The 27,883-nt window shown below is 28.9% G+C and overlaps 2 protein-coding genes across 3 annotated transcripts in view; one reads left to right on the top strand and one right to left on the bottom strand.

Moving 5' to 3' along the window:
* LOC116771729 (carbohydrate sulfotransferase 11) overlaps positions 1 to 21,857 on the top strand; it is a 28,910-nt gene extending 7,053 nt beyond the window's left edge. Inside the window, exons 2-8 of one of the 2 annotated variants that reach the window (XM_032663665.2) lie at positions 1,105 to 1,303; positions 1,833 to 1,889; positions 16,130 to 16,317; positions 16,426 to 16,723; positions 17,838 to 18,014; positions 18,644 to 18,801; positions 19,903 to 21,857. In XM_032663665.2, coding sequence (XP_032519556.1) covers positions 1,142 to 1,303; positions 1,833 to 1,889; positions 16,130 to 16,317; positions 16,426 to 16,723; positions 17,838 to 18,014; positions 18,644 to 18,801; positions 19,903 to 19,984 — 1,122 coding nt within the window. In that variant the 5' untranslated portion in view covers positions 1,105 to 1,141 and the 3' untranslated portion in view covers positions 19,985 to 21,857. The remainder of the gene's footprint in view (positions 1 to 1,104; positions 1,304 to 1,832; positions 1,890 to 16,129; positions 16,318 to 16,425; positions 16,724 to 17,837; positions 18,015 to 18,643; positions 18,802 to 19,902) is intronic. The other variant, XM_032663666.2, reaches the window with a different exon arrangement.
* Positions 21,858 to 24,627: 2,770 nt separating this feature from the next.
* On the bottom strand, positions 24,628 to 27,798 carry LOC116772100 (putative GPI-anchor transamidase). The gene is made up of 7 exons (XM_032664143.2): positions 27,599 to 27,798; positions 27,251 to 27,529; positions 26,936 to 27,144; positions 25,991 to 26,108; positions 25,708 to 25,818; positions 25,160 to 25,332; positions 24,628 to 24,757 (listed from the first exon to the last, which is right to left on the bottom strand). Exons 1-7 carry the CDS (start codon positions 27,668 to 27,670, stop codon positions 24,682 to 24,684), a joined length of 1,038 nt encoding a protein of 345 aa, XP_032520034.2. The 5' UTR covers positions 27,671 to 27,798; the 3' UTR covers positions 24,628 to 24,681.
* Positions 27,799 to 27,883: the final 85 nt, after the last annotated feature.

The raw sequence follows: 27,883 nt of genomic DNA, 5'->3' as shown, positions 1-27,883 counted from the left end.
TTAAAGAAACCAATGTAAAATGAAATTAAATTTTTAAGAGATTGCCAATTCTCGGGTAAATGGGCTTTTTGATACAACGACTTTTAAAAGAACAATTTTCTAACCTTCATATTTTTTTGCGAATATACACCACTTGGTATCATCATAAGATAAATTACATAATAAAAAAAGCTTAGTTTTGTTATCATAGACAAAGAGATTTACAAATACATTAGTTTTTGTACGCGACTTCGACAGTGTGAACATCAGATTTGTATTTAGAGAGAAATGTATAAGTGAGTTAAAACAATACATTTAGTACCCTCCGTTGCAACGTTTTCATTTTAAATAACTTAGATACCGACTGCAGCGCCATCTGCCGGGCTGATATGTTAATCTAAACCATCTAGGGCGCTACCTAAATGCATACAAAAAATTATTTCTAGTCGGTCCAAAGTCCAGAGTTCAGTTAAGGAGGAATTCAATAACACATGCATAAAGTAAAATTATATATATAAAAATATTTTGATAACTAAGTAGAGACAACAAACGAACAGACTCCTTATCTTGTATGTAGCAAACTCCACCTGGGTACATGAAATTGTTCCAGGTTTGTTGTAGCCTTAGAGGCTGTAGGATTATGAGAAAGAATTATCCAATTTTTTTTATGACAAAGGGGGCAAACGAGCAGACAGCTTACCTGATGGAGGTAGTACCGTCCCCCATGGACATCCGCAAAATAATTTTGCGGATGCCGTATAAGACTACTTCACGCCGATCTTCTGTGAAAGGGTGGTAATTCCCCGGTCGAGTCAGCGCTTGTTCGAGCTGCAGTAATTTGACCATAGCTTGGCTCTACCACCTCGTAAGGGTTAAAAGGAAAAGGCCGATTAGAGCTTCCGAGATCCGACCCTCTCATTTATCGTACGAAATGCAACTTTAATGACTGTTTAATGCGTATCTTCCGTGAGATGAGGGTATTCATAGAATATTAACTTTAACCTTCAAAAGAGCTAATTGAGATTTGTACATTAAAACGTTAATGAATTTAAATGATCGTTCTCATGTTCGTATTAAAAAAAAAAAAAAAAGAATATAATATAAATATTAAAACCTCCGTAACAGATAATGTAACTAAGCTCTCGACACAATAATAAAAAAAATGAAAAAAATAAGTAGAAGAAATCTGAGTGTGATGAGGCTTGGGAGATGTGTGGCTTTTCTAGCCGCCGCTGCCTTTTTATTGCCATTCACCATACTGCTCATGGTGGCGGATCAACAATACAATCTGAGTTACAACTACAAGAGAGTATTTTATCAGGAGGTAAGATTTATTATAATTAGTTACATCTAGTACAAATTATGTTATACTTTTAATATGATAATTTTTTTAATGTTTCAAATTTATAACAAATATATGTGTATACAGACACTAAGTATTTATATATTTTTCTGGTACATCATTTGTTATTTCTACAGAGATCACTTTGTAAACTATTATAAAAATTTTCCTTTTCAATACAATTTTTGTTCTTGTATCTAGACACAATTGATTATATTGTAACAATAAAATTTAAGAAAGTACATAGAAAAGTAACAAAAGTTTTATATATCTGTCATTTCTGACCATCAACTCATTTGTTAAATTGGACATTGTCAAAAAACCTTGGTTTATATTTAAACATTAATTTATTAACATAAATAAATTATGCCCAAACGGTCTAGTATGAATTTGTACTAACCTATTAAGGTGTCACCTATAACCGTTTACGAGAAATATTGTATCGAAGAAACAATATTTAACTCAAGTACATAATAAAATTAAAAAAAAATCTATTGAACTTCTTTTTCAGAGCGACTTCTATAAAATGAACGGATCATATTTTTCGCCTACATATTTAAGGACACAGGTAAAATATTTACATAATCAGATGTCACCCGTGCACAGCTTCAAAATATAAAGGTCTGGCGACGACTGTATGGTTTGCCTTTATCTGTCCTATGTTATGTTATCCCTGAATTATACTAATTAAAAAAATATAGCATATTTAATATTATATTTTTAATATAGACGGAACAATAATAGTACATATGTCTAGAAAAAAAAACTGTCAAAGTCTAAATAGTAGAACAATGTTGCTTCTTTGCGTTTAATTATCCAAAAAGTACAGTTAAATTTAAAGCTGTTTTGTGTGTATTACGTAGTGGTCTTGGTGTGTACGTTTTACAATAGGTAGGTACTTCACTGTCACATAAAGAGTACATAGGGCTTAAACAGCTAAACTATGAAATGTCTATAAGAGACGCGCTGTAGATTATAACTACATAATTCACTTTAGATTTTAACTAGTACTTGTTCGCGACTTCGTCCGCGTGAACTTGGAAATTGGGCTCAAAGAGAAATGTATAAAGTGGGTTGAAACAATTCATATGGTAATCAAAAGGCAGCGATCACTGACCGTGTCGCGGGACTTCACACACAATACAACTGTTATACCGTGATCCCGCGGGAACTACACGGAATTCCGGTATAAATTATAACCTGTGCACCATTCTGGTTGCTATATAGTTTACATTGCTGTAAAATATCATCACAAATTTGTCGAGTACGGTTTGAAAGAGCAACAAATCTCCATACACATTGATGTATTGACTAGAGTTAATCAAATGCAAGAACCAGAGAAAGCAGACAGTTTTGGTCTTGATCTCGCGCTCTGTCTATAAGTCTTGTAACAAAAGTCACACAATTCTCGATGTCACTTATTGGTCTTTTGCTATTTATTAACGGTTGATATTTTGCACTTTGTAGTATCAACGTAAGAGAGTAGGAACATTTTGAGCTTGAATTAACATACCCATTTAAAGACTAATTTTATTAAAGGCTAAATATATACAGAGAAATGAGATCAATCTCTATGATCTAATCAAATGAGTTATATCCGACGAGTCCGTCTGTTTCTTAAGAAATGTTCATATTTAATATACTTAAATATTCTGCTAAAATGGTTGAAACATAAACAACATAAATTCCATTGAGCATTTAATGTCTTTTAAAGAAAATTAGCAGCATAAAAGAGATCGTCCTACGACCTCCTTATATGAAAAGGAATTAAAAATTATAATATATTAAAAAAATCAATACAAATCGAATTAAATTATGAAAGATTATGTACACGATACTTACAGTTATTCTTTTGAAAAAAAAAAAATATATAGTGTCTGTCTATAAAACAAAACAAGGAAAAAATAATTATAAAATTTCGTATGTACGACACGTACCTAATTGTTATACAAATTTTAAAACATGTATTAAGTCGTCACTGTTTATATAGCTCTAGTTATTTTAATAATATGAAATAAACGCGTTTCAAATACCACCCACCCACCTCGTGATCTTCGAAACTTTCGTCGAATCAATTTCTAAGAGATGAATTATTTATCACGCTCGACTATCTCTAAACAAGTAATAGATCATCTCAAAACTTATATTTAGAACAGTACAAATTACACTTGTTGATAAGCCTCTGTACTAAAGAATATTGATGATTCTATTGCACAAATAAAAAGGTTTATCGCGATAATATATTTCTGTTAACAAATGGGATTAAACCGAACTATACCCTACCCTATATAATATATTTAAAATGTATTTTTAAATATGATTAATATGGCTAAATAGGAAGCTGAAAAACTCACGAGATATCCTGCTAAGATATTTCTAAAACAATGGGTAACCTTATATTATTGACCCAGAGCTAAACAGTGGTAACATTCCATTGCTACCAAGAAATTCATAATAATCCTTGTCCTTCAAAAAACACCAAGTTCTAAATTCATATACTTTAGCATTAATATAAATTTTACAATCAAAACAGGTCAGACTAATATACGTGGAATATTTTGTGGTCGTTTTCCCCTAACTGAACATTAGGACATTTTATTAGATAATGCTTGTGTTTCTTAGCTATAATATACTGTTACATTTTCCTTGTCATGCAAACTTAACAAATTTGTATTCAAAACATCACGTTATCATACTAAACTAACGGTGTAACAGAAATGTACGTTGTGGTAGTTCAACGAAAACATAAACACAGACAGTTTAGACGTTTTAAGTTCATGGATATTTATTTTTAATTTAATGCTGACGATTAATTCAAAAGTAAAACAATTAAAATATTATTATTATTATATACTTACTAGTTTCGTATTAGGAAGAGAAGTATTATCACAAGTTTGAATCGTCACAGCCAAGTCCATTATGGTTCTTTTTTTATAAGGCTCTATGTAGATAATATCATTTGTGAAGACTTTTTCTTTAGTAAAATCAAGAAACGTAGAAATGTTCAACACGCAGTGTGACAATTCAACGTGTGATGTTGGTAAAGTATCTTTTAAGTTCGCGTATAGTTAACGAAAATAATAGTTAATCTAAAATATATCAGTAATTATTTATGTTAAATCTATCAACGTCAAAATATGAAAGTATTATGTTGCATACAATGCAAAATTACTTGATGTTATAAACATAAGTATATGAAAATAAAATTGTGATTTGCAACAGTTAAACATATGTTTATATAAAACAAACCTTTAGAAATATATTACACGTAAAGTGTTGTCACTTCATAAAGAGAACCTATGAAGCTGTTACTACTTAAAAAGTCTATTTTATTAAATTCATTTAAATATTCAAAATTTGCATAACACTTTAAAAAAAGTTTTTTTCCATTTAACATATGCCTATACTATTCTTTACACTTACTTTGTATTATGGCCGTCTATCAAAACATTGAACGTTTTTCGTAAAATCGTTGACACTATAGGTTATGTGTCAACAATTCAGTCTTAGTCACTAACGCTTCTGTACAATCACGCACTCGTCTGCAATAATAAAAAGTTAAACTTAAATCCCACACTTAAACGGCATTGGTAATGAATTTACCGTATCATATCGGACACGGCAATTCAATTTACAACATTTTTTCAACTTATTGCTTAGGTAATTTATTTGTGTTGTATTTTGAGCATTGCCGCCATTTTTAAAAACGATGACATGTTAGTTTTGTTTCTTAGAACAGTACAACATTTTTGAGCGGGTGCGTTGAACTCACGATAACTTTTGTACAATTGATGTTCTTATTTAATTCTTTAGAAACTAGTTCCAAAATAAAAAATCTGTACCAATAATTCACTGTGAGATTTACTGGTTTAATATTCATTTTCATAATAAATATATTAAATAACTGGCGATTAATTGCGTAATGTCAACTGAAGACTTCGGATATTATAATAACATTCTTACATTTGAACTAAATTGAGATCTTATAGAGATTGAATAAAAAAATAACTCTTTATATATCGTTCAAAACCAAATAAAAAATACGAAAAAGTTCAGTTCAAGACTTAATTTTTTCCTATTATTTTTACCTTAGAATAATAATGAATAAAATTTACACTTTTGTTATTTTTTTGAAATAATAACTTTCAACCACAAGTATTTAATATTATTTGATGCAAAAATTAAAAGTATCTTTGAGGTACAACGCAATTGAAGAGTGAAGGGTGCTTATATTTAAAAATATTATAAAATAATGTAAGTAAATCTAATTCGTAATATATTAATGGAACCGAAACGTAGCGATCACTAAGAGGAATTATAGTTCGTCGAACCGACTTACACATAGTTTTGTACTTTTAACTTAACACTGTCAGTTAGAAGTTAAATATATTAGAACAAATATATCTGACAGTTAGTTAATGTATAATATTTACATACAACTATTTTACATTTCTGAGTCAGTATTTCAGTATTGAACTTGAAGTTACGTGTGAGATAACGAGTTTAAAAATGAATGAGCATTCTGCTGTTGTGAATTGTATTGGTGCATTTACAGGAATGTGATTTATACTTGAATAACTCATTATGTTTTAATATACAAATAGAGCGTGTATTCCGATAACGTGAAATAATTAAAAGCTTTTAAAACAACGAGGAAAACGTTTTTATAACTTTTTCGTTTGTTTATTTGAAATTCCTATTTGTTTACCGCGATACATGTTCAAACTTCAATCATTTGAATACATTAATAAATTTCAATAAAATTGTTGTTATAAATACTTTTTTTATAAAATATTAATTAAGGTTTCTTATTATTTAAATTGGGGTAGTAAATGAGTTTCTTTAAGCAGATATATCTTGACAGGAATGGTATGCTGTTATAAAACAGAATGAAAATAGAAATATTCACTGTATCCTTAATACATTTTGCTTTGTCAAACTAAATACGAAGCGTTAATAGTTTTTTATTCATAAATATTCGTATTATAATATGATCGTAGGTTATTTATTGAGAAATCTGAAAAGCTTCCTTTGTATTATAATATAAGTTAAGCCGTTAAATTAACTAAAACGTCAACTGGTCATCTTAAAATACTTTTACTAAAAAACCCCATACGCTAGCTTGATTCATGATTGGAAATGTGAAAACCGCTTTTAACCATTTATCTTTAGTTTCAAGAATTACGCGATTCAAAATCAATATTAAACAAAAAGATAAAATTTGTTTTGCTGACGGTACTTAACTTGTAAAAGTGTATGTTGAATACGATGCAGCTGTCCCGCATGTAGTGAATAAGAACGATTAAAGTATTTCCATTCATTGGAAGATCTTTAATAATACGATGTACCCTAAATATTAAGTCACATATTATATCAAATTTTTAGTCCTTAATATAATATCTTATTAAATATATCAAACAAAGACCCAAAAAGGGGGTTTCCTTTTTATTCGTTCTCTATAAATCTCTGTCTATACATAAATAAAAATTGTTTTAAAAAAAAATTTTTGTAAAGCAATATTCAGTATCAGTCAGTTAACACAGTTCGTAATTTGAATATAGGTCGTTTGACTCCTTTGTTGTGAAACGAATAGATTTAATAAATTCAGTGTATCACTGCTATGGTTGCGGGCACGTGTTCATGAATAAAACTATGGTGACTGCATCTAGCCATGGAAATCGCTCGCGTGACACGGCTTGTCGATTTCAAAGGAATTAGATGATTATTCCGTGCCACATAACTGTGATAATCTTTTATTGTGATCTGTGCCCATTACTTATTGTACTTCCACGTTAATTCTGCCACATTAGGTAATATTTATTTCGAGGATTTTGAATTTTGTGAGGTTATTTATTCACTTTTTATTATTTTATCTTATATAATAATTAAAAAGTTTGTGAAGTTGTCTTTTTTTTTTTTTTAAATTTCACGACATTCGCAAACATAACACATTCGTAATTATTTTTTTCTTTAAGAACTTCAATAATCCATTTCAAAAATGGACATTGATGGCCATTCAGCGCGACCCTAGATAAATACGTAATGCTTTAAAATACATTATTGTCATAAACAATAGTTTCTTTTTTTAGGGTTGAGTAAACACAATCTTGTGTCTAATAAAAAAAACATGAAAGTGTCAACGTCAGATAAATATTTATGTCTGAGCGTTCTTAGAACTTTAAACAGCATCAACACTCTTATCCTGTTGTAGATAATTGTTTAGCTAATATTACAAATATCAGATATCTGACACGATTTAAATGAAAACGGATGCAGGTTTTATTTGACGATAAAGACCTGCTTATTTTGATCTTACTAGAAAATAACAACAATAATTTATATATACTTTTCTTACTTTGTCTATAGTGTTCGTTATAATTGATCTATTTTATTTATAATACCATCAATACTTTGTATTTCTTAAATAAAAAAAAAAATCGTTCGACTGAATTAATGAGAATTAATAAATCGTTTAAAACGCAAAATAAGGACATAGAAACTAATATTATAGAATTAGTAGTCGGAAGCATAATTTATTTCCTTAATAATTTGTCATTCAATAACCTATAACGTGTGGAAATAACAATTAGAAAGTTATTATTAGTGTTAAGATAAAACGACAGTGCACGCAACTAAGTTACACACAAAAAATAATTTTTCAACACCAAAATAATAAGTAGGTTAAAAGCACAAACCTCTTTTTTTGAAGCCAGTTAAAAGTACATAACATAGTAGCATATGTAACTTATTTAATCTATAACTATGGACTGATCAAATGTATGCGAATAACATTATCTAGGACTTGCAATAAGAAAGTAGGTACACGAAAGCATTTAGCATATTGACTATAATAATGTTTTATTTGCACAAATACGATGTCGGTTGCTATGACAACTATTTATACATCTACTTCGTAAATGACAGAAAGGGGACGATCAGGAATTTAGGTTTTTATAAAGGAAATGTTTTTACAGTAGGCTTTATCATTATTCGTCAAACAAATAAAAACTTTTACATTGCCAAACTATTCCACGATTCCAGTGCGATTGAAGACATAGCAAAAAATAATTCAAAAGCTAATAACCAACTATAATTTATATGTATATTATATTTGTTCTACTTTCTTGTATCTATTTTATGCTGCAATTATATATTAGGTCATCGATTTTTTACAAATCATGCCTAAGGGATTAGTATGCAAACACAATGTAAGTCCAACGTAGAAATTTTTTGGGCTCATATTTAAAACATCAACAACATCAACATCAACAACAATATCTTTTGTGATTGTTATTATAATTATTATTATTTTTATTTTTCTTTAACCATCATATATTTTTTTTTAACATAATTATTCATGATATAATTTGTGTTAAAGATCTTATAAGACAGAGGAAGAGCAGATAATACTTGGTATATGATGCAAGCATAGTACAACGTGATTTAGCTTTTCGTATACTACGTAAATGTTTATATGTTGCATAAATTATATGTTTATAGACTTATACTGTTTAGGTTCTTAGTAACTCGAAGGTCTTTCACACTTTTGAGGCTTCTTACTAATGAATAATATATAAGTGTGCCATGAAATGTGAACATTCAAAGCAACAACCGCCAAGTTTCTGGGTTATTGTTTCCAAGCAAAAACAGACAAACTACTAACGGTTGCAATCATGTTTGCAACGAAACCAGCTTTAAATTACCCAGGCAAAACGATATGACTTATTTACCTACTTCACTAAACGTGCAGACGTGTTTTATATAAGAGACAATTCATTACTTTATAATTTGAAGGAAATACTTAACTATGTATAAAGTCTATTTATATTTTTTCCTTTAAAACAAGCAAAAGTATATGAATAATAAAATCATTTTTTTATTTATTTTTTACTGTGTATATATCAGTGATTTAAATCAACAAACAGTACATACTTAACAATATGTTTGTTGAAATTAATGAATACCAAAAACAATATCTAAATTAATAAGGAACATATAAAACTGCATCAAGGTTGGGGTCGTCGCAATGCGACGTTCACAGCCTCTAAAACTCTTGTTTCTAAAACAATGGGCGAATGAGAGCGTCAAGCAAGACTTTACAGTTTACCCTGTCCGTGACATTGCTGGGAATTGAAACTCAACACAGGGAAATACCTCTAGCGGAAAACGAATGCGTTTAATCAGAACGAACCACACATTATAACTGACCTCGACCTCTTGATTGCGGAACGCTAATCACGTGAAAAGGTTCTATTCTATCGTCATTCATCTGAGGTTGGTAAAGATGATTGATCGATTTACGATGACGCCGAATTTAATTGGTTTTTTTTTTTATTTTTTGTTGATGACCGTGTTGCCTGACTGGCCGCTTTGTTGTATCGTTTTTTATACAAGGCTGTCATTAGAGCTCATTTTCTTTTTATTCTTATCATCGTAAACATCTATTAGTGTTTTACAAAAGAACTATGTGTTCTCAAATGCTTATGGTTATTTGAATGGTTGTAAAACATAATAGGCCTCTAGGAATATTTGCCTCTCTAATCTCCCGGATGTTTGGGGAAATATTGGAAAGGAATTAACTGATTTTGATTAGACTTTCTGTGGATGATAGAGAACTAAGTACGTTCTATGACCCTTAAGAAGAAGCCGTGTAAAACAAGAACTAAGATAATAATTACAGATACTTTTAAAATTAAACTTGTTTTCGCATTAACTTCTCCATTAAATTAAATAAAAAAAAAATAACTAGTAAACTACGCCAACATCTGTTTCATTCAGCTCAAAGACTAAAAAAATGCCTATTACATAATCTACGTAAAATTTTTTAGGTTAAAGTTGTATGTAAAATTATTATGTTTAAATCACTAACTAAAACATTGGTTTACCTACTGTTCCACAAAGGTAATTGTTATGCTTGAATAAAATGGTAGGAGATAACAATCACAAAATGGTTTACTGGAGATTTCTCACGGTCTCTTGAGTTTGATAGTTGTATATCTTATAAACTCAACTTCAAAATATAAGTCGATGCTATAATATTGTAATCGTATCGGAACCATAATCTTATGATGGTAAATATTTTGTGCATTCTCATTTTGGAATCTTTCGATATTTATCATTGAGTCGTCGTGACTATGCCAATTTATTTATGGTCAAAAGATTTAACCTTCTTTGTCTTTACTGCACATTATTTGCATGATTCTGAATGAATTTTTTTTTTCACTAATTTGGATAAATATAATACGTAATATGAAAAGTAAAATTCAAAGACTGGACTAAACTAATTCTAAACTGGACACCAACCTGGGACTTAGATAATTAAGTTCGACTGAAAAAACTTAATTTTTTCTTAAAATATAGTAAAATAAAAATATTAGGATTGAATTGAGCTGCCCTCTTTGATATCATCGCTATCGCTGACTTTATATTGCAGAAGACGGAACACATCGTAGCGATAACACGAGCGACCTTAAAACACCTTAAAATGTATAACAATATAGCAATTTTTATTTAAAAAGCGAAAGCTGATACAAATTATTATAAATGTATATATTTTTCAACGAATTTATTTTACTTAAAGAATATATGATATAAATCATGTCATGTCAAATCTTATGTAATATCAATCTTTCAACCATAGATTATAAACTTTATATTTGACATCCTTGGCTTATCCCTTCCCTTTTTAAAAGTAGATTATTATTTTGACGTTGCAAAATTAACTTCTTTTAAATAATATTTGCATTATATTAACAAGACGTAACTTATAAATTAACAGACTTAATAACAAGGGACAACGTTTTTTTTTTCAAAATATTTCTCCAAAAATTGTTCGAACAAAATCCTAACATACATTTAGTAGTATGTATATATTAAAACATACAAGCTTTTCTATATATAACAAATATAAATGTTGTGAAATTTTCCATATTTCTAATATCAATATCCTATATAATACACGAAAACCCTTTTTTTGGCAGATTTTATCTCCAACGTCAATCATTCGCGTCCACATCACATAAACCGTTATAGTGTCCTAGAGATAAATCAAGAACATAATAAAACTGTTATAATAAGAATTATTGTTTATGGTACATACTTCAAGGTTGGCAGCATTGAGCTCTCATTCCGATACATCAATCACACATCCACGCATGTTTCATACAGTATGAATGGGCACTTTCATGTAATTTCTAGAAAATTAAGGTCGATTTACACTGTTATGTAAACAGTTAGAAAATGATATGATTGATGACAGTGTATGTTTGTCTTGTCGACAAATATACAACGACTTACGGTGTAACATAATCCGCTGGCTATTATATTAAGCGAGATAGAAAATTATGTGAAAACATTTGATGAAATGAATGTATATTTTATTTATATTTACGTATGTACTTATTATAAATCGGTTTTCTCGTGAATACATAACATCAGACTATTTAATCTAATTTCTATAGTTTTGAATTACAAAATTTCTTTATTATTTTAAGATAAACGTTACTTTTGAAATATGCGAAAAAAAATTTAAACATAAATAGTACAGGTTGACTTTTAAAGAAGATTAGGTTTGAATATGCCTATAAGAACATTTAACTTAACCCACGCTTGTGTCTCTATACGCCTATCGTATCACCTAAACATATTATTATGAGTAGTATTATTTAATGCATAACTAACTATGTTGAAGTCGATAAATCTTACTACTAAATACTATACATACTACGCATTAATACACACTACATATTAAAAATATAATTTCGAAGCGTGACCCAAATAAAACTACAAACGATTTCTTACTTTTCACTTAGGTACTTATTACAACTTATGAGTGAAAAAGTTGTGTCGTTGAGATTCCGTGTAAATTAGGCAAGAAACATAACGATAATCGAACCCTGGAATATTCGTGTTGTTCGAAGTTGAGACATCCACATCTTTATTTCACGGTCGTAGGAACTTGTTATTTTAATTAATTTTATTTACCTAATACGTGGACAAGTTAACAGATCAAATATGTCATATAAGGTAACTAGCGGCTGCCTAGACCTTGTGTTTTTATATAATGTCTGTAAACATATACAACTATTATTATAATACAACTTACACATACTCCAATAAATTTTACTCAATAAAAGTAATATTAAGCCATGACACAATTTATTTCGTAAGATCAGTAATTGATTAATTTTAAGGTCGTAGTCTTGGGCATATAGAAATATTATTTTGCAACGTGTATTTATAGTATTTAAAACTAGTTAGTTTGCACTCTTTTGATAGAATTACGAAGAAATTACAAATATATTGATATATACGTACTATATCAACCTACTTTTTAAACAGAATACCGGACGACAAAGTGGGTGGGTTTGAATTTTTTCGCCGCATCCATCCATTATAAGGAAATTGACATTCTGACAGACAATTTCGTGGAAAATAAGGTGTGGTCGTCCAATAAACTATAAGTGGACGTTCCTAACAATACAAAATAAATTAATTATATAGATATGTAAGCGAAAAAAAGAAATCCATTTGAAGTGATGTGGATATTAAATTACTAATATTTCTATTAAAACAATTAAAACGTGGCAACACTGATTACATTAAAAAGTATATATAAATGTGATAATACTTTTATCCTACAACAAAATAGAAGGGATTTCATTGTTTTATTTTCACCGATTAAATAAATTCTTTTTATTTTATTTACAAGCTTAATTTGGGATTCATATAATTTTATTATTTTAATACACAGCTGCTCAGCTTGACAACCTTCACACTGCCGAACTTTGAATAAATAAAGGCTCGAGACATTGAAATGCAGTATCATTAATAGTGTCAATGTTGCTCAGACTGGCACAAATATTTTTACCCTGGCGCGTGAAATTCATAAACGACACAGATAAAAAAAGCTGTCAGCGGCACTGTGAAACAATTTTAAAATACACTTGCAACTAGCAAAGCGATTACACACTTTCAAATATAAAATCTACAACTTCAAAGGGTATTGCATTTTGCTTGCTTATATTGTCATAGCTTCAGAATAATAATAATAATAAAAATAGACAGAAAATGAATAAGGTTGTATGTAAAAAATTAAGTCAAAATTAACCATCTTCTACACTATTGGATATAAATTTAATAAACAGGAAATTAAATTATTCAAATCAGTTTTTAAATTTTAATACCTAGCACAGACAAAGCGAATAGCTTGGCTTGCCAAAACTAGCTTAAATTTTAATTTAAAGCTTAGTTTACAATTATAATTCATTTAATAATAAAAATGTAGTGAAAAGTTAAATTTTTAACGAAAAAGGTTTGATGTTTTATTGTTATATGAAATCGCCTTTCTAAAGGGAAAGTCAAAATGTAAAGAAAACAGGTAACTTTCACTTGCAATTCAAGGTTGAAACTATGTGTATATATATTTTACTTAATATGATATAAATTCTTCAGTATATTTATATTAAGTATATATTACGTTATTCAGTTTATGTCATCTATTGCAATAAAGCCTAATATATAATAGCGGACATATGTCAATACATTAATACATACATTAAGAGATGATAATAAAAGACAAAAATTTGTCTGTGATTTGCGCGTAAAAATGGACTTTTAAGTTTTTCAATAGCTTTGAAAACGTGGTGTACTTTTTTGTGATTGAACAACTTTTCATCGTCGCACTGCACACAAAGCGGTTACCGTCGGCAGTCTCTCATTCAATAACTTACGCTAATAATATATCGTGCGATGACTTATGAATGGAAAACTTGTAACGGTCCGTATGGAGTGACGATGCATACTTAGGGTAAGCATGCCGTTGTCAGATGTTAAAACGATTCTACTAGTTGTTGTCGGCTTTATCGTCCTATTAAATAGATTTTTTTTATTACAATTCTAATGAGAATTTTAGGTATAATGTATATTATATTATTTTTGAGTATTTAAAAAACATTATTCACACTATTTTCGAGGTTTTGTCGTCTCATACTTGTTAACTAGATTCCGAAATTGAAAGAAAGATTGTACCTACATTTCATATTTCAATAGGCACTATTTACTTCCACAACTCGCTTTCTGAGTTTCTTCGACTAACAGCCCACCTCGCTATTAACTAACCTATTTAAGCTATCTGGTTAAATTTGCGTGAAATATGATTTAACTTTGAAATAACATTTTTCAAACAGTAACGATTATTAACAAGCTTTGTAAAACGTGAGACGGTTATCGAGAAATTGAACAATTTTAATGAGTGCTATTACAGTTTATTTCCTTAGGAATATGAAATTATAACTAAAAATATTCGGCCTCAAGTTCTTATTAAATCGTGCCATAACTATTATCGGATAAACATACAAGTTAGCCTGAAATAAAAATTATTTCATGTGAATAACAAAAAGCGTACCTATATTATTTAAGTATGATGAAATATAAAATACTTATATCTTGTGTAACATTCAAATAATCTGTAATTTAAGATGGCGACTAATGTGAACTCAGCTCAAAGACTGCCTATACGACTGTCGTGGCACGAATTAAAATGAGCTAGAACAATAGAGTCTTAGACATCGTTTCCGTGGATTACCATATAGTTGTGTCACGCATTATAGTTAACGTAATGGCTATTTGAATTAAATTATACATTTATACTGAATTTCATATATGGCGTCGAGTAAAATCTATTAAGTCCTTAGATTACGATCACACTGTTTTAACTGACGTTCCAGCAATATTTATCCAATAGAAATTTGTTCTAGAAACATTAATACAATATCAGTAATAGTATTTTAAAATAATTATAAATTATTCGAGGTAGTTAGTGAGTTAATTAAAATCGTCGCGTGCAGGCAACAAAAAATTCATATGTGAAACGAATGGGTTAGGGACGCGCACTGTCGTTATAAAGATTAGGTACTATAAATTTTATCACGAATGACAGGTTAATATTTTTTTTTTCTATTACAATTAGCTCTGAATTCTGTAATATACAATCAAATAACAAAATATCGTATTTATATGAATAACCTCTTCGCCTAATAAAGTTATATTTTTACAAAACACTAATTACTTTTTAGATCTTGAACAGGTAATTTTTATTTATGTAACATAAGGCACACTTGGGACTGCGATTCGGGCTTATGTAACAGGAAATAATCCGCAAATAAATAATGTGGCAACCCTAATTTAGGTTAATTACTTCTAATTTACATCACACCATTACGAATGTGTTTCGGTGACGTGGAGGTATTACGAGGGTTGCGATTGCTGTGTGAGATAAATCTATAATATAGAAGTTCAGAATATAAGTATTAATATAAATTTTATGATTGACGTTTCTGATTAATCATAGCGAATCAGAAATAAGTTAAAAAAACGTAAATTACATACATGTTACTATAGTAAATGATATTTTCTTGCGTCTTTACGAAAATTTTAACTAATTGTACAAAAACATATATGAATTTTATTGAGTACATTGAAATTATACACCTCTATACGGTTTAAATGATTTATGAATTATAAAATTTTATTCTGAAGTTTCTAAATTGATGTCAGCATTATATATAAGTATGCTTATATAAATATTAACTTACCTATCAAAAAGCTTACGAAAAAAAGTGGTTCACAAGAGGCTTACGCTTGAGTCACTACTTGGTGTAATAGTTAGAATGAGTTATTAAAATTGCTTGAACGACAACCAAAAAAATATTACGATGTGTTGATCAATGTGAATGTTTTAATGCAGTAAAAAATCAACATCTTTAAGTAGTAATTTACGCAATTAAAGTAGATATTTCTTTGTTATAGTATGTCTTCGATAATGGAAGCCATGATGAGGGACTGTTAACGCGGGACAAATTTCTGGAGGTCGGCAGTCGGATGGATGCTAGGAGAGAGTATCTACGTAACGAATGTTCCAGACTCGGCCTCGACAGTTCAAGTCATAAAGCCTACGCGTGGGAGTACTTGATCAATCGGCAATATCACGTTATATGGTGAGGGATATTGGCTGTATAGATTGAACTTTGACGTTATACTTTTTTTTTCAAATCACGCATATGTCTGTAATTTTTCCAACACAGAAGTTTTTATATTTTTTACAGGTGCAACATTTTCAAAGCAGCATCAACGTCGTGGATGTACAATTTTAATTTAATGGCAAATTACACGGCGGCATTTTTAAACAGAACTAAAGAAGTTCCGTTAGAATTAGCCAGAAAGAAATATGCGAGGCCGACGGTAGAAATGATTAGGAAGGCGCAGGGGGATTCTATTACATTCCTGATTGTTAGACATCCTTTGGAGAGGCTGGCTTCAGCTTACAACGATAAAATTGTACACGCCTGGCCTAAGTCTTTTCACGATCAAATGGGGAAGAGGATCATTAAGAAATATAGAAAGGTATTACAGACCCGTTTGGTTTCCTTGTCGTGCCAGTGTGTTAAGACCTTTAATCCATATATGGTAATAGCTTCAAGGTCATTGAACTTAACTGCTCCTTCAATATTGGTTATATACTTTTATTTAAGCTTTTCTTCATAACATTGTGTTCTCTCATCATTATTATATATATTATGCGTTCATGAGAGTCTTAGCATGGAAGTATATATTGATAGCGAATAATAAAAACTATATTCCATATTCTGTCTTCAATTGTCGTGAGAATGTGTTTTAATTCATTTCATCCAATAGACAACTCAGATATACTCATTTCCCACGTGAACAAAACATTGCAATACCCAACTATTTGCGTGACATTCAGACAAAACACAACTGTTATGTCCTATATATATAAAGTACGGTTTTATATTTCCACGAAGACAGATAATTTTGTAGCAAAACATTATTTTTTTCTTGTAAAACAACAAACGTGAAGTATATAAACATAATTCACAACTTCACAAGTAATTGAAATTATTTTCGGTATAATTAACCTACTTTATGATGTCCCAACACGTTGCAGTCATTTTGTAGTTCTTACGTTAATTGTGTTTGAGTTGTAATTACACTTTTCAACTTTATAGCAAATGTTTTTAGTACATTTGGTACATCATATCAATTCATTAATTACGGCGTTTATTTTCTTTTTATTTAAACTTATTAAAAAATAGTTTATTTGTCACTGTCACCGTTATAAGCTGTCAAAACCATAATTTTGAGCAGAAAAAAAAATATTTAAAGATACACATAAAATTTTTTTTAAACATTGTTATCTCAAAAAGTAATATATAGTCTTTATAACATTCAATAATTTCGAAAGCAAAAGCACAAAAAATACAATAATTATTTATAAACCAAAATATTGTCATAATAATAACGACAAGCTGTCAAGCTAAACAAGCTGTACTTTACACAGGGTAATAATATCTACGTGACTTTTGTTTTTTCTTTGTATTTGTTAATTGTATTTCCGTGTTCTTTTTTGTTTTTGTATGTTGTATCTAAAATGTTTTCTACTTAACTGCCAATGTCTTAACAACGTCTTGTAATAAAATCTCTTTTCAATCCTTATCAGACGAATCAGAAGTCGGCACCAACTGAGAGATATCCGGTGTTTGAAGAATTTGTTACCTACGTTTTGGATGAAACGAAAATGAAACGAACACGTGACATGCATTGGACGCCATACACCGACTTCTGTACGCCGTGCAAGTTTAATTTCGATATCATCCTCAAATTTGAAACACTTGATGTAAGTCCATCCTGTCATTAGATTTTTTCTAATTAATGTTATATTTTCAGTTGTTCAGAAAGAGGCAAAGGATTTCATCGAAGTGAAGTGAAATAAAATTAGTATCAAGATTCAAGATTTTCTATGTATTAATAAGAATAAATTACTTTGCAAAACTATTTTACCATTAATTGTAAATGACCTCAGATTGTTACGTAAAAGCCGCATGCAAACTGCGATCAATCTACTGAAAGGAAATTAGCGTTCCAATTTCCAAATCATTTATGCATAGACACAAAGTACTGATCATTAAAGAAGTTTATTATTTATGGAATACTAATACTAATTAAAGAGATTTAAAAAAATATGATTGTTATATACAGCTAATTTATTATTCTCAACAATATTCTCGTACGAACTAGATCCAACCCAAATCGTGATATGTAAATATGTACGCTATTAAAATATTACAAGTTACAACTTTATTTGTGAATGACCTAATCAGTGAAATTGAAGGTCACAATGATTAAAAAAAAATAGTTTATTAAATTCCTATTTCGCTAACGCTTTATTTTTTATGTCATAAAGCCCAGTCTACACAATGACATTTGATATATTACATATTATATTATAGGCTTACTTATTTACAGGAAGATCAAAAGTTCTTGATACAAATGGCGCGTCTCCAAGAGATAATCAAACCGGAATGGCGGAACAGCGGAAAGGGAACCAATACATTGCACAATATCAACCATTTGTACTCGCGTCTCAACAAATCGCAACTGGACGGCCTTTACAACCTGTACAAGTAAGTAACTACTTAAAGGTAAAAGGTTAAAGTTTTCAAATCACTGTGGTCGGATGAATCCTTTCAACAACTATGTTTCAATTATTGCATCGAAATAAAAATTTATATCCTTAGTGTATATGTAGATTAAATTTTTGTTTTGTTTTCTCCGATTCAGCCAATCTCCATAAAACATGGATTTAAGTTATAAGTAAATATTGAAATAGGTAAACAAAATTCGCTAGTGTCTAAACGATAATAAAAAAACAATAAGTTTATTAATAGTAACTAATTCATTCTTTGATCTAATTAGCGATCTATATTCAACCTTGCCTTGTAAGAAACTAGTTTCTCTATATAAAACTAACCTAAAAAGTAAAGATAATTTTATAAGAAGAAAAAAATATGAGATCTAAGATTTTCGCGAGTTTTATTCATTTAAATGAAACTAATATTTTCGGATAAACTACGCGGAGTTTATCCGAAAATATTAGTTTCAATTAAAAAATATATAATTCAAAGCTTGTTACTATTTGAATCTTTTAATATTTTTAATAATGTTAATGTGAGATAAGTTACATTATGTTGATTATGATTATTCGATTCTTTTGAACACAAAACAGATAATATATAAATGTAGTATATTTATACGTTATACGTTATAAAACCTTCATATTATGATGATATGGCAAGTAGTATGAAATGTATTGTTTGATGTTATTGGAATATAATACAATTGAAAAGACTTACTCATTCATATACCGGATTACAATACGTAAGCAGAAAAGTAATGACAATATTATTTCGTATATTTCGTACTGCTTTGATAAACATTTCTTATATAATGTTACCTATACATGTTTTATAAATCTAGTTAATATACTTTAGGCGAAAATTTATGATAGTTTAACATGCGTCGTTTAGCTTTTCGGTTTAAATTCTTGCTATGCATTTAATATATGACACGATATAAGCTCATGTTATACATTAAGCAAAATTGAGTTACTGAAATCTAAAATAGTTATAAAGAAATAATAAATGTTTTTGTTGCCATTTGTAACTGTACATTTAAATATGTTAAAAAGTATTACTTTATAATGTTTTATGCATTATTATTTTCAGATACGACTTCCTATTATTCAACTATACTATGGACAGCTATTATGAAATCATACAGAAAGACAACGACAGCAACCATGGCTGAGAAAAAAAACAACAAAATTACGCTAAATTTCGCCCTGTCAGAATACGACAAGATGATTGATGAAAAATAAAGAAAAGACTTTGTAGGGGAACACAAAATGCCACCCCTTCGAATGTTACTCCTAATAACTGATAATGTCACCAATGACATGTGACATTTAATATAAATCTAATTATCTCTGTTTTAATATGCTCTATGGTCGATGGGCCTTGTCTATGATATGAAAGTTTGATTATTTGATTCATACAATAAATTTTTATTACATAATAATATAAATAGTGATGACGTTGAATTTTATCAAATTAGATAATAGAATATAACTAATATATAATTTATCTAATTTGAATTGAATCGATTAAATAAAAAATAATATATTAGTTGATATTATTAAAATTCTAAGGAAATCTTTTGTACTACATAGCTATATAGTGAGTGTGGGTAATTGAAATATATTTTATATTATATTTAAATATAACGAAAGATTTGTTAGTGCTTCCGTATTGTGTAGTCAAGTAATTTAACTCAAATGTAATGTCTATATATTTGTGAAGATAAACGAAACTTGCTACTCGCTTAGTTTAAGTATTTTAAGTGGGTCACGAAAATTCCCGACCAAAAGTAATAAAATGTATTATATTAATTAACTTGATCATGATATAACAATGATTTTCTTTACGTGAACATGTCAAATCTTTATATATCTATATAATTCATACCGTTCCGAAATGCCTTAAGTAGGTACAAAAGAGTTTTGTTTTGAAGTTAATAATGTAATATTTTTGGGAGAAACTGTTATATAGATATAATATTGTCATTAAAATAACGTATAAAGAAATATTAAGTACAAATGTAGTATTTAATTATGAATGTAAATATTTCTTATATTTTGTTGTATATGATTAACAAATCTCGTTACCATCATGCTTGTTGTTTAAATTTTGGTTGATATGAATTTGTTTACAATAGACGATTTATTTTGTTGTTGACAGTTTGTATCTCTTTATAGGAATTGTTGAAGTATAGATTAGAGATGAAATATTATTTTAAGTTGCCTAGTCCTAGAAGCAATGTTTGAGCTTGTAGAATAAGATAAAATATTTTTTCAACCATTCAAGAATAAAATTTAAAAAATATTACCATTCGGTTACATTATAATTAAATAGTTACTGCTTATTTCAATAAATTTCATATAATAAATTAGTTATAATGTAAAACAAATGTAGTTTTTATGAACATTGAAGTTTTAACTAGCAATACTAAAACAATGCAATAAATCTGCTTTCAAGGTAATTTCAATGTTCATTGTACATTTTTGTCATTCATACAATAACAGTTATGTTATTCAAGCAAAAGTGTTATTAAAATATATAATCATTTATCAAATTTTCAACATTAATTATAATTTAAAACTTAATAATGTAGCATATCTTGGTATAACCGATAAGTTAAATAAAAAGTATATTTCCAATAGCAGTTTAAATATATTTATTATAAAATAAATATAATAGCATTTATTAATTGTCATTTATGCACTTCAAATGTTGAGCTTTGGTATGTTAAATGAAAGAAATAATGTTTTTAATTTAGCAAGAACTAGTCAAAAAAACCCGTATCTGTTTAGGAGTCCTTGTAGGAGTTATATAAATTTTGTTGCTAGTTATAGACCCTAGATGTACGACGGAATGTTAGACCAAAAGTATGGCCTATAGATAGAAACTGAAGTGGTGCTATAGTCCTTTAGATTTTGATCTCATATCAGTGTAAGTACTTGTTGCTATTACGTTATGACTTCACTATCGAATCGGTTGTGTTAAATGATGTTAAAGAGAATTTTATTCTTAGTACTTATAGAAAATAAATAAACGCAACATGACATGTGTTTTTTTTTATAATGTATATTATTGCTGTCACTTTGACAGCTTCACCCGCACAAATGTCAAGGGCTGAGACCTGCCCGTAAAAAAATTATACATGTTTTATAATAATATGTTATATATTAATAAAATATGTCTTTTGTTCTTTGATTTTTGGGTTCACATGTCGGAACGTAAAGTTTTGATCAGTATGCTTAGCACAAGTTTGAATCGTTACACGAGATACGAAGCGTTTCCTGCTTCTCATTCAGTAACCGATGTTTATGCTATTATGTACGAAGATATATGATTGAAAAACTGTTAAAACACCGTATTTAGTTTGACGAGGCTAACTTGGTGTAAGCACACCCCCAACTTAATAGACAAATATATTGTTCGGCATCAATTATCATTAATATAAACAGAGAGTTGAAAGTTTTTCGTTCATTAACTTATTGACTTATGAGGAAATTCTACCGTAATCAAATGCTTTTATCACGGTCTAGGTGTCTACTGATTATCCAATTTCCTAACACGAATGTCAAATATATGACAAATTAGGTATATTAACCGATATATAAAAGGTAGGTAGGCAAGTTATAGATGTGCGAATAAATCTATAGCACAAAAATAAAAACTAAAAATATATATATACTCGATTTTATAAAGAAGCTTCTAAAAATTTTTTAATATATTTGATAATGATGAATTCAAAACGTTTCTGATGTTAATAAATACTGAATTAGCCGTGTGTGTTCCTCGTTACTATTAACAAATACAATAACTTTTTTATAGAACTTTATATAAGGTTTCTTCATGAGAATTACCTTAAAAAATTACAGTCATATTTTTCGAATCACTGGGTAAAATAAGCCTAGCTAAATATATATCGATGTGGATGCGGTAATTTATAAGAGTGAGTTAATAATTGCAATGTCCTCATTTTGTTGATTAGTTTTATATTTTATTAACGTAATATTTATAAGAACTTAAATATTGTTTGATTATTTTTCCTATCCCATAAATAGAATAAAAGACAAACATAATTTACTCACCACGAACAAAATAAATAACATTAAAAAAATTATAACAACATTTTACAAAGGCTCTAATCGAAAGTAGATCGTTGAAATTTTATCGGAATTTAGATGACTCATAAAATTTTTGGGACGTTACGAGACAAGTTTAAACTCTTTTGTCATCATCTTGAAGGATAAGGGAGATAAGGCCGTATTTGGGAAAACCAAATATTGAAGAGATTAAAAATTATCAGGTGCATTATGCATTGGATAAAAGATGTTCAGATAAAAGCATGGGTACTTTTGCTTACCTTGATTAAATTAATATCAACGGAGGTATTCAAATAGCTTTTGACCCTAATAATACAGGGTACAGTATATACTAATAATACCTAATATAAATGAGAAAGTTTGCTAGGATGTACGAATGTTTAAAACTAATTCAAACATAACTGACTGAACAGATTTTTATGAAATTTTCTTATGATGTAGCTTACACGTAAGAATGACACAGATTATAATTAATTGAAAGTTTCGTGCAGTTCCTTAACGTTCACTCGCTGTTGATGGCACTGCTCCTTGGTTATAGTAATTATTTTAAGAATTTTATTACGTATATATATTATTAAATCATTTTCAATACAAATCTGAAATACAAGCGGACAACGCCGCGTGCGCAAACTAGTATTGATAAGCCGAATCAAACTTTTTGGAACAAGTTATTCCAAAAGGTTCACTTATTCCGAATAACCTATAATCTTGGTAGTATTGATCACTTTAGGTACTATCTAAACAGAAAAATATAGTTAGGTATATCCAATCTTACAAGAGAAACTATTAGATAGAGAACAGAACGTCGTATTACAGGTAAAAATCTTTTAAACTACAATTTCGACGAAATGTCATATGTCTGCGATACTCTGTTGTCGCTAAAGAGCACTTGACAGCATTCAACTTTTAAGGTGTCCAACGCATTCTAGCTGCAAGCCATGCGGACAAAAGATCATGCTTTGTATTACCCTGAATAGCACGTCAAATAAGTATCTGATCGTTTGCAATAGCCAATAGGCATGTCCAACATTGGCGTAAACAAAACCCACCGCATTTATCATCATAAATTGCGTTCACGTACTCACTGTGAAATGGATTAGATAAACGTATTCACTCTAAATGTAATAAAAATTTGTTAATTTTTATTGGAAGTGATTTTTGCAATCAAATTCTTATTTTTACCTTAAACAGAATTGGTCTTAAGAAACTACAAAGAAATATGCCTATACAAAAAGTTATGTATTTGAGTTAGAAATTACATGGGCGTACTATAAAATTGTGATAGGTATATTCAGTAAATAACCCCATGTACATTAAATTAACGTCTATATAAGATTATATATAAGGTTAGACTAGCTTGTACATTTTTAGTACTACCCTCTTTTTTCGCTGTACCGAATAAAATACAAATATAGTACAGATTAACCTGCTTTTAAAAACCATTTCTATGTTAGAAGTTATATTCCATCTATATATATAAAATCTTAATGGCTGTAAACGTCACTTTATAGCAGTAGTAGCACATTTGTCAACTAGTAACCAATTATATATATATATGTATATAACAAATATATATAGATATATATATATAATTAATTCGTTAAATGGATATAATAAGACTGACACTTGTCCATATGTCAATATGAAACATTAATTTATATAGAGTAAATTGCATTTGAACATTTTACAAACACATTTTTAACATACTAAATAAACAAAAATATAAATGTTTTATGGTTTTTATTATGAAAGAAAAATATATTTACATCATAAATTAAATAGTGTTTTTAACTAAATGCACGGGGAATTGTGGTAGATATTCCCTTTTCTCTGGTACTCTGGTAACATTCCTGGAAAACATAATGATTAGGAATCTATAGTTAATACATTCTGTAACAGAATAATTATAACCTAAAATGTTTGGATACTATTATTACTAATGTAAAGAACCACGACTGTGGCAAATATTGTCAAGAGAAGATTTAAAATATATGTCCCCACTTAGCATGCAAGTTATAATATAATTTATAGAAATTTCCCAAAATGAATAAAATTGCCTTTTTTAATTTTGAGTATATACATAGTTACTTAATTACTGTCAGTAAGATGTTATTTAATTAATGAAAAATATAATACCGTCAGCATCAAGTTAATGGTGTAATACTTTTTAATTTTACCCATTAACAATTGTTTTTTTTTGTGTGTATTTTAAATACATTTTTAACCCTTCAAAATTATAAGTAAATACTAACAATGTATTTTTTCTCTTTGGTGCACGTTTTATGTATATGGGGTCGGTTGTTATGATGACTGGTCGGACGGAACCAAAGAAGTCTGTGATCGGGACCTTGTTGGGGTCTCTCTTGAATAAATCACGACGGACTCCCACCGTTGACAAACATGCGCTCTTCGGACAAACAGAAAGCTGAAATAAAAAAAATATAAATATTAATTCCTTAATTTTAATCAATAACAGCAATTACAAGCAAACCCGAGATGTAAAAGAGAGGGTAGATATAGATAAGTTATATAAGACATGATAAAAATATATTCCTGTACACTTATTATTTTCAAGAAATAAATACATACATAGATATTGGTATACAGACGCTTTAAACTTTAGAGACTTCTCAAATTTAAAACATTAATTGATAAATCAAATAATTTTAATGCATTGGGATATTTAAAATTATTTGAAAAATTTCTTTAGAAATTAAATTTTTAGATCCTAATCTCTGTACTGTATTTATATTGTTATAGATTTATTTAGTTAATTTTCCTTTTAACAAACTATACTCACGAATTCTGACATGGTTTTCTTGCTATTAGGATGTACATTTTCCAAGAATTCCAGCACATAATATGTGTATCTATCAATTATGTACACACCTATTGCTGAATCAACATGGTGCTAAAAAGTCGAAAAAAAAAAACATCCAAATTAATTTTATCTGTATACAAAAAAAAATAAAAATTATATAATGCCAGTTAACATATACCTCCTTCATGTTGACCACATTTGTACATTTAATATCTGGACACAAATTCTTCAATATTAAAATAAAAATGATAAATTAACTCACTGACAGTGAATCCTCTCCGACCAGGCTGCTTGCGGTAGCCAATATGTTTGGCGAATAAAACTTCTCATACATCGATGAAGCCTGGCATGTGTCTATTATAAAGAAAATTTCGTTGTACCTAAAAAGTTACAAATGGCTAATTATAATTCTTTTGTATACAAGAAAACTATATATTAAATACATGACAGAACCTTATATAGTAAAGTAATCTATAGTTCATTTCAATAGAACTCGACAATCTTGTAAACAAAGCAGTTGCCCACAAATCCTCTCAATCAACCCCCACCCCCACTGTATTTAAAAATCTTTTCATCATGAAACAACTGTGTATATGTTTATTTTATAAAATTATTTACACCTAAATTGTATTTGACATCATATTATTTAAAAATACTGAGCAGGCATAATTGATACATAATAAATTCAAAATTAGAATATACAAGATGCAAATTTATCATAACAAGCGGGAATCGAAACTGGGACAATGGAATACTATAGTAAAAGTTGCTCTATCAAAAAATCTTTATAGATGACACTTCAATACATAGAATTTACTGACCACAGTCAGGGCACACAACAAGTATTAAGCTAAGCTTTTTTGCATAATAATAATTAATAACATATATATATTAATAAAATAAGAAATAAATGACAATACTATTTACATATTAATCCCAAATTTTTTATTTTTAATGTATAATGCATGCATGCATGCATACATCTTTTTAAGAAAATCTCTTAATCCAAATATTTTAAAATTTAAACATTTTCAATTTTATTTAATTTAGCCTCGATATAAGGATGCTGTATCCTTAAATTGAGGCATTTAACCTCTTTTAATAGAACTAATTGGAATTAGTGTTAAATCTCAAACATAAAGAATATGTGTTAACATCTTTAAAATACTATTTTCAATATCCTTAATAGATTTAATTATATAAATACCTTCTCTTCTGCCACATTTGTTCCAAAGCATCAGCCAGTTCTTGACTTGTGATTTCTTCTGAGTCCTGAAACTTAAGAAACCCATCACCTCCGTGACCAGTTAAGTATATAAGTATATTACTGCCTTCATCTGTGAGGAGTCGTTTTGATTTAGGAGTGTCAGGTGGAACACGCCCTGTTAATAGACGGACGAAATTTTCGACTGATACCTGTAATGCAATAAAAATTCTCATATTACTATAATGAAAACTGATTAAAATTCTTTTGATTAAGTTATTATGACTTTTATTAGAATAATTTTGAAGCGTTAGTTACTTCGTAGCCTCTATAGTCGACTTCTACATCATCACCATAAACATTGATTTGTTCATGAGCGTTGTTGAAGATAGTTGCTGGACGAGGGTTTCTAGGATTACACGCCATATCGTCAGATATCATGAGTATAATTTGGCTATCAGGGATGCCCAGACGCTTAACACTTCGATAGATAGACAAAACGTTAGCCACATGCCGATAGTTGAACCAAAACCTCGACGTATCCACTAATACAGCCCAATTGTTTGTGTGATTCGATTTGTGAAATTGTTCAGGAATCTACAAAATCAAAGATAAGTAAAAAAGTGCATTTCATTTTTCATTATATTTAAAAACATGATTTTGCACCTTAATAGCACTCCCTAATGAAAAATGTAATAAATAAGAAACAAAGAGCAAAATTTGACAGTGTAGGATCATCGTACATTTCTTTTTTGTTTTACAGAAAAGAAATAAATTGTGGAATAAATAAATTTTAAATGTAAGACGTATTTTAATTTAATTTATCAACAACATTCGCAGTGATAATAAATATCGGAACTGTCAAGTACCAAGATTCAAAGACATATTTTTGACAACTTACAAATTTCTGTGTTGCCAATAATGTAGAATTTTGGTGTTAATACCCTGTTT

Source organism: Danaus plexippus (genome assembly GCF_018135715.1).
Source record: "Danaus plexippus chromosome 16 unlocalized genomic scaffold, MEX_DaPlex mxdp_23, whole genome shotgun sequence".
Classification (NCBI taxonomy): domain Eukaryota; kingdom Metazoa; phylum Arthropoda; class Insecta; order Lepidoptera; family Nymphalidae; genus Danaus; species Danaus plexippus.
The sequence above is the reverse complement of the archived record's forward strand: the minus strand, read 5'-3'. Positions and strand labels throughout refer to the sequence as shown.

Bases quoted from the DNA above. Each gene is read 5' to 3' on its own strand.
- LOC116772100 (XM_032664143.2), bottom strand. From the start codon at position 27,670: ATGATCCTACACTGTCAAATTTTGCTCTTTGTTTCTTATTTATTACAT. The intron at 27,530-27,598 runs GTGCAAAATCAT...TTGATTTTGTAG, and splicing joins CATTAGGGAGTGCTATTAAG to ATTCCTGAACAATTTCACAA. The intron at 25,333-25,707 runs GTGAGTATAGTT...TTTTTATTTCAG, and splicing joins AGAAAACCATGTCAGAATTC to CTTTCTGTTTGTCCGAAGAG.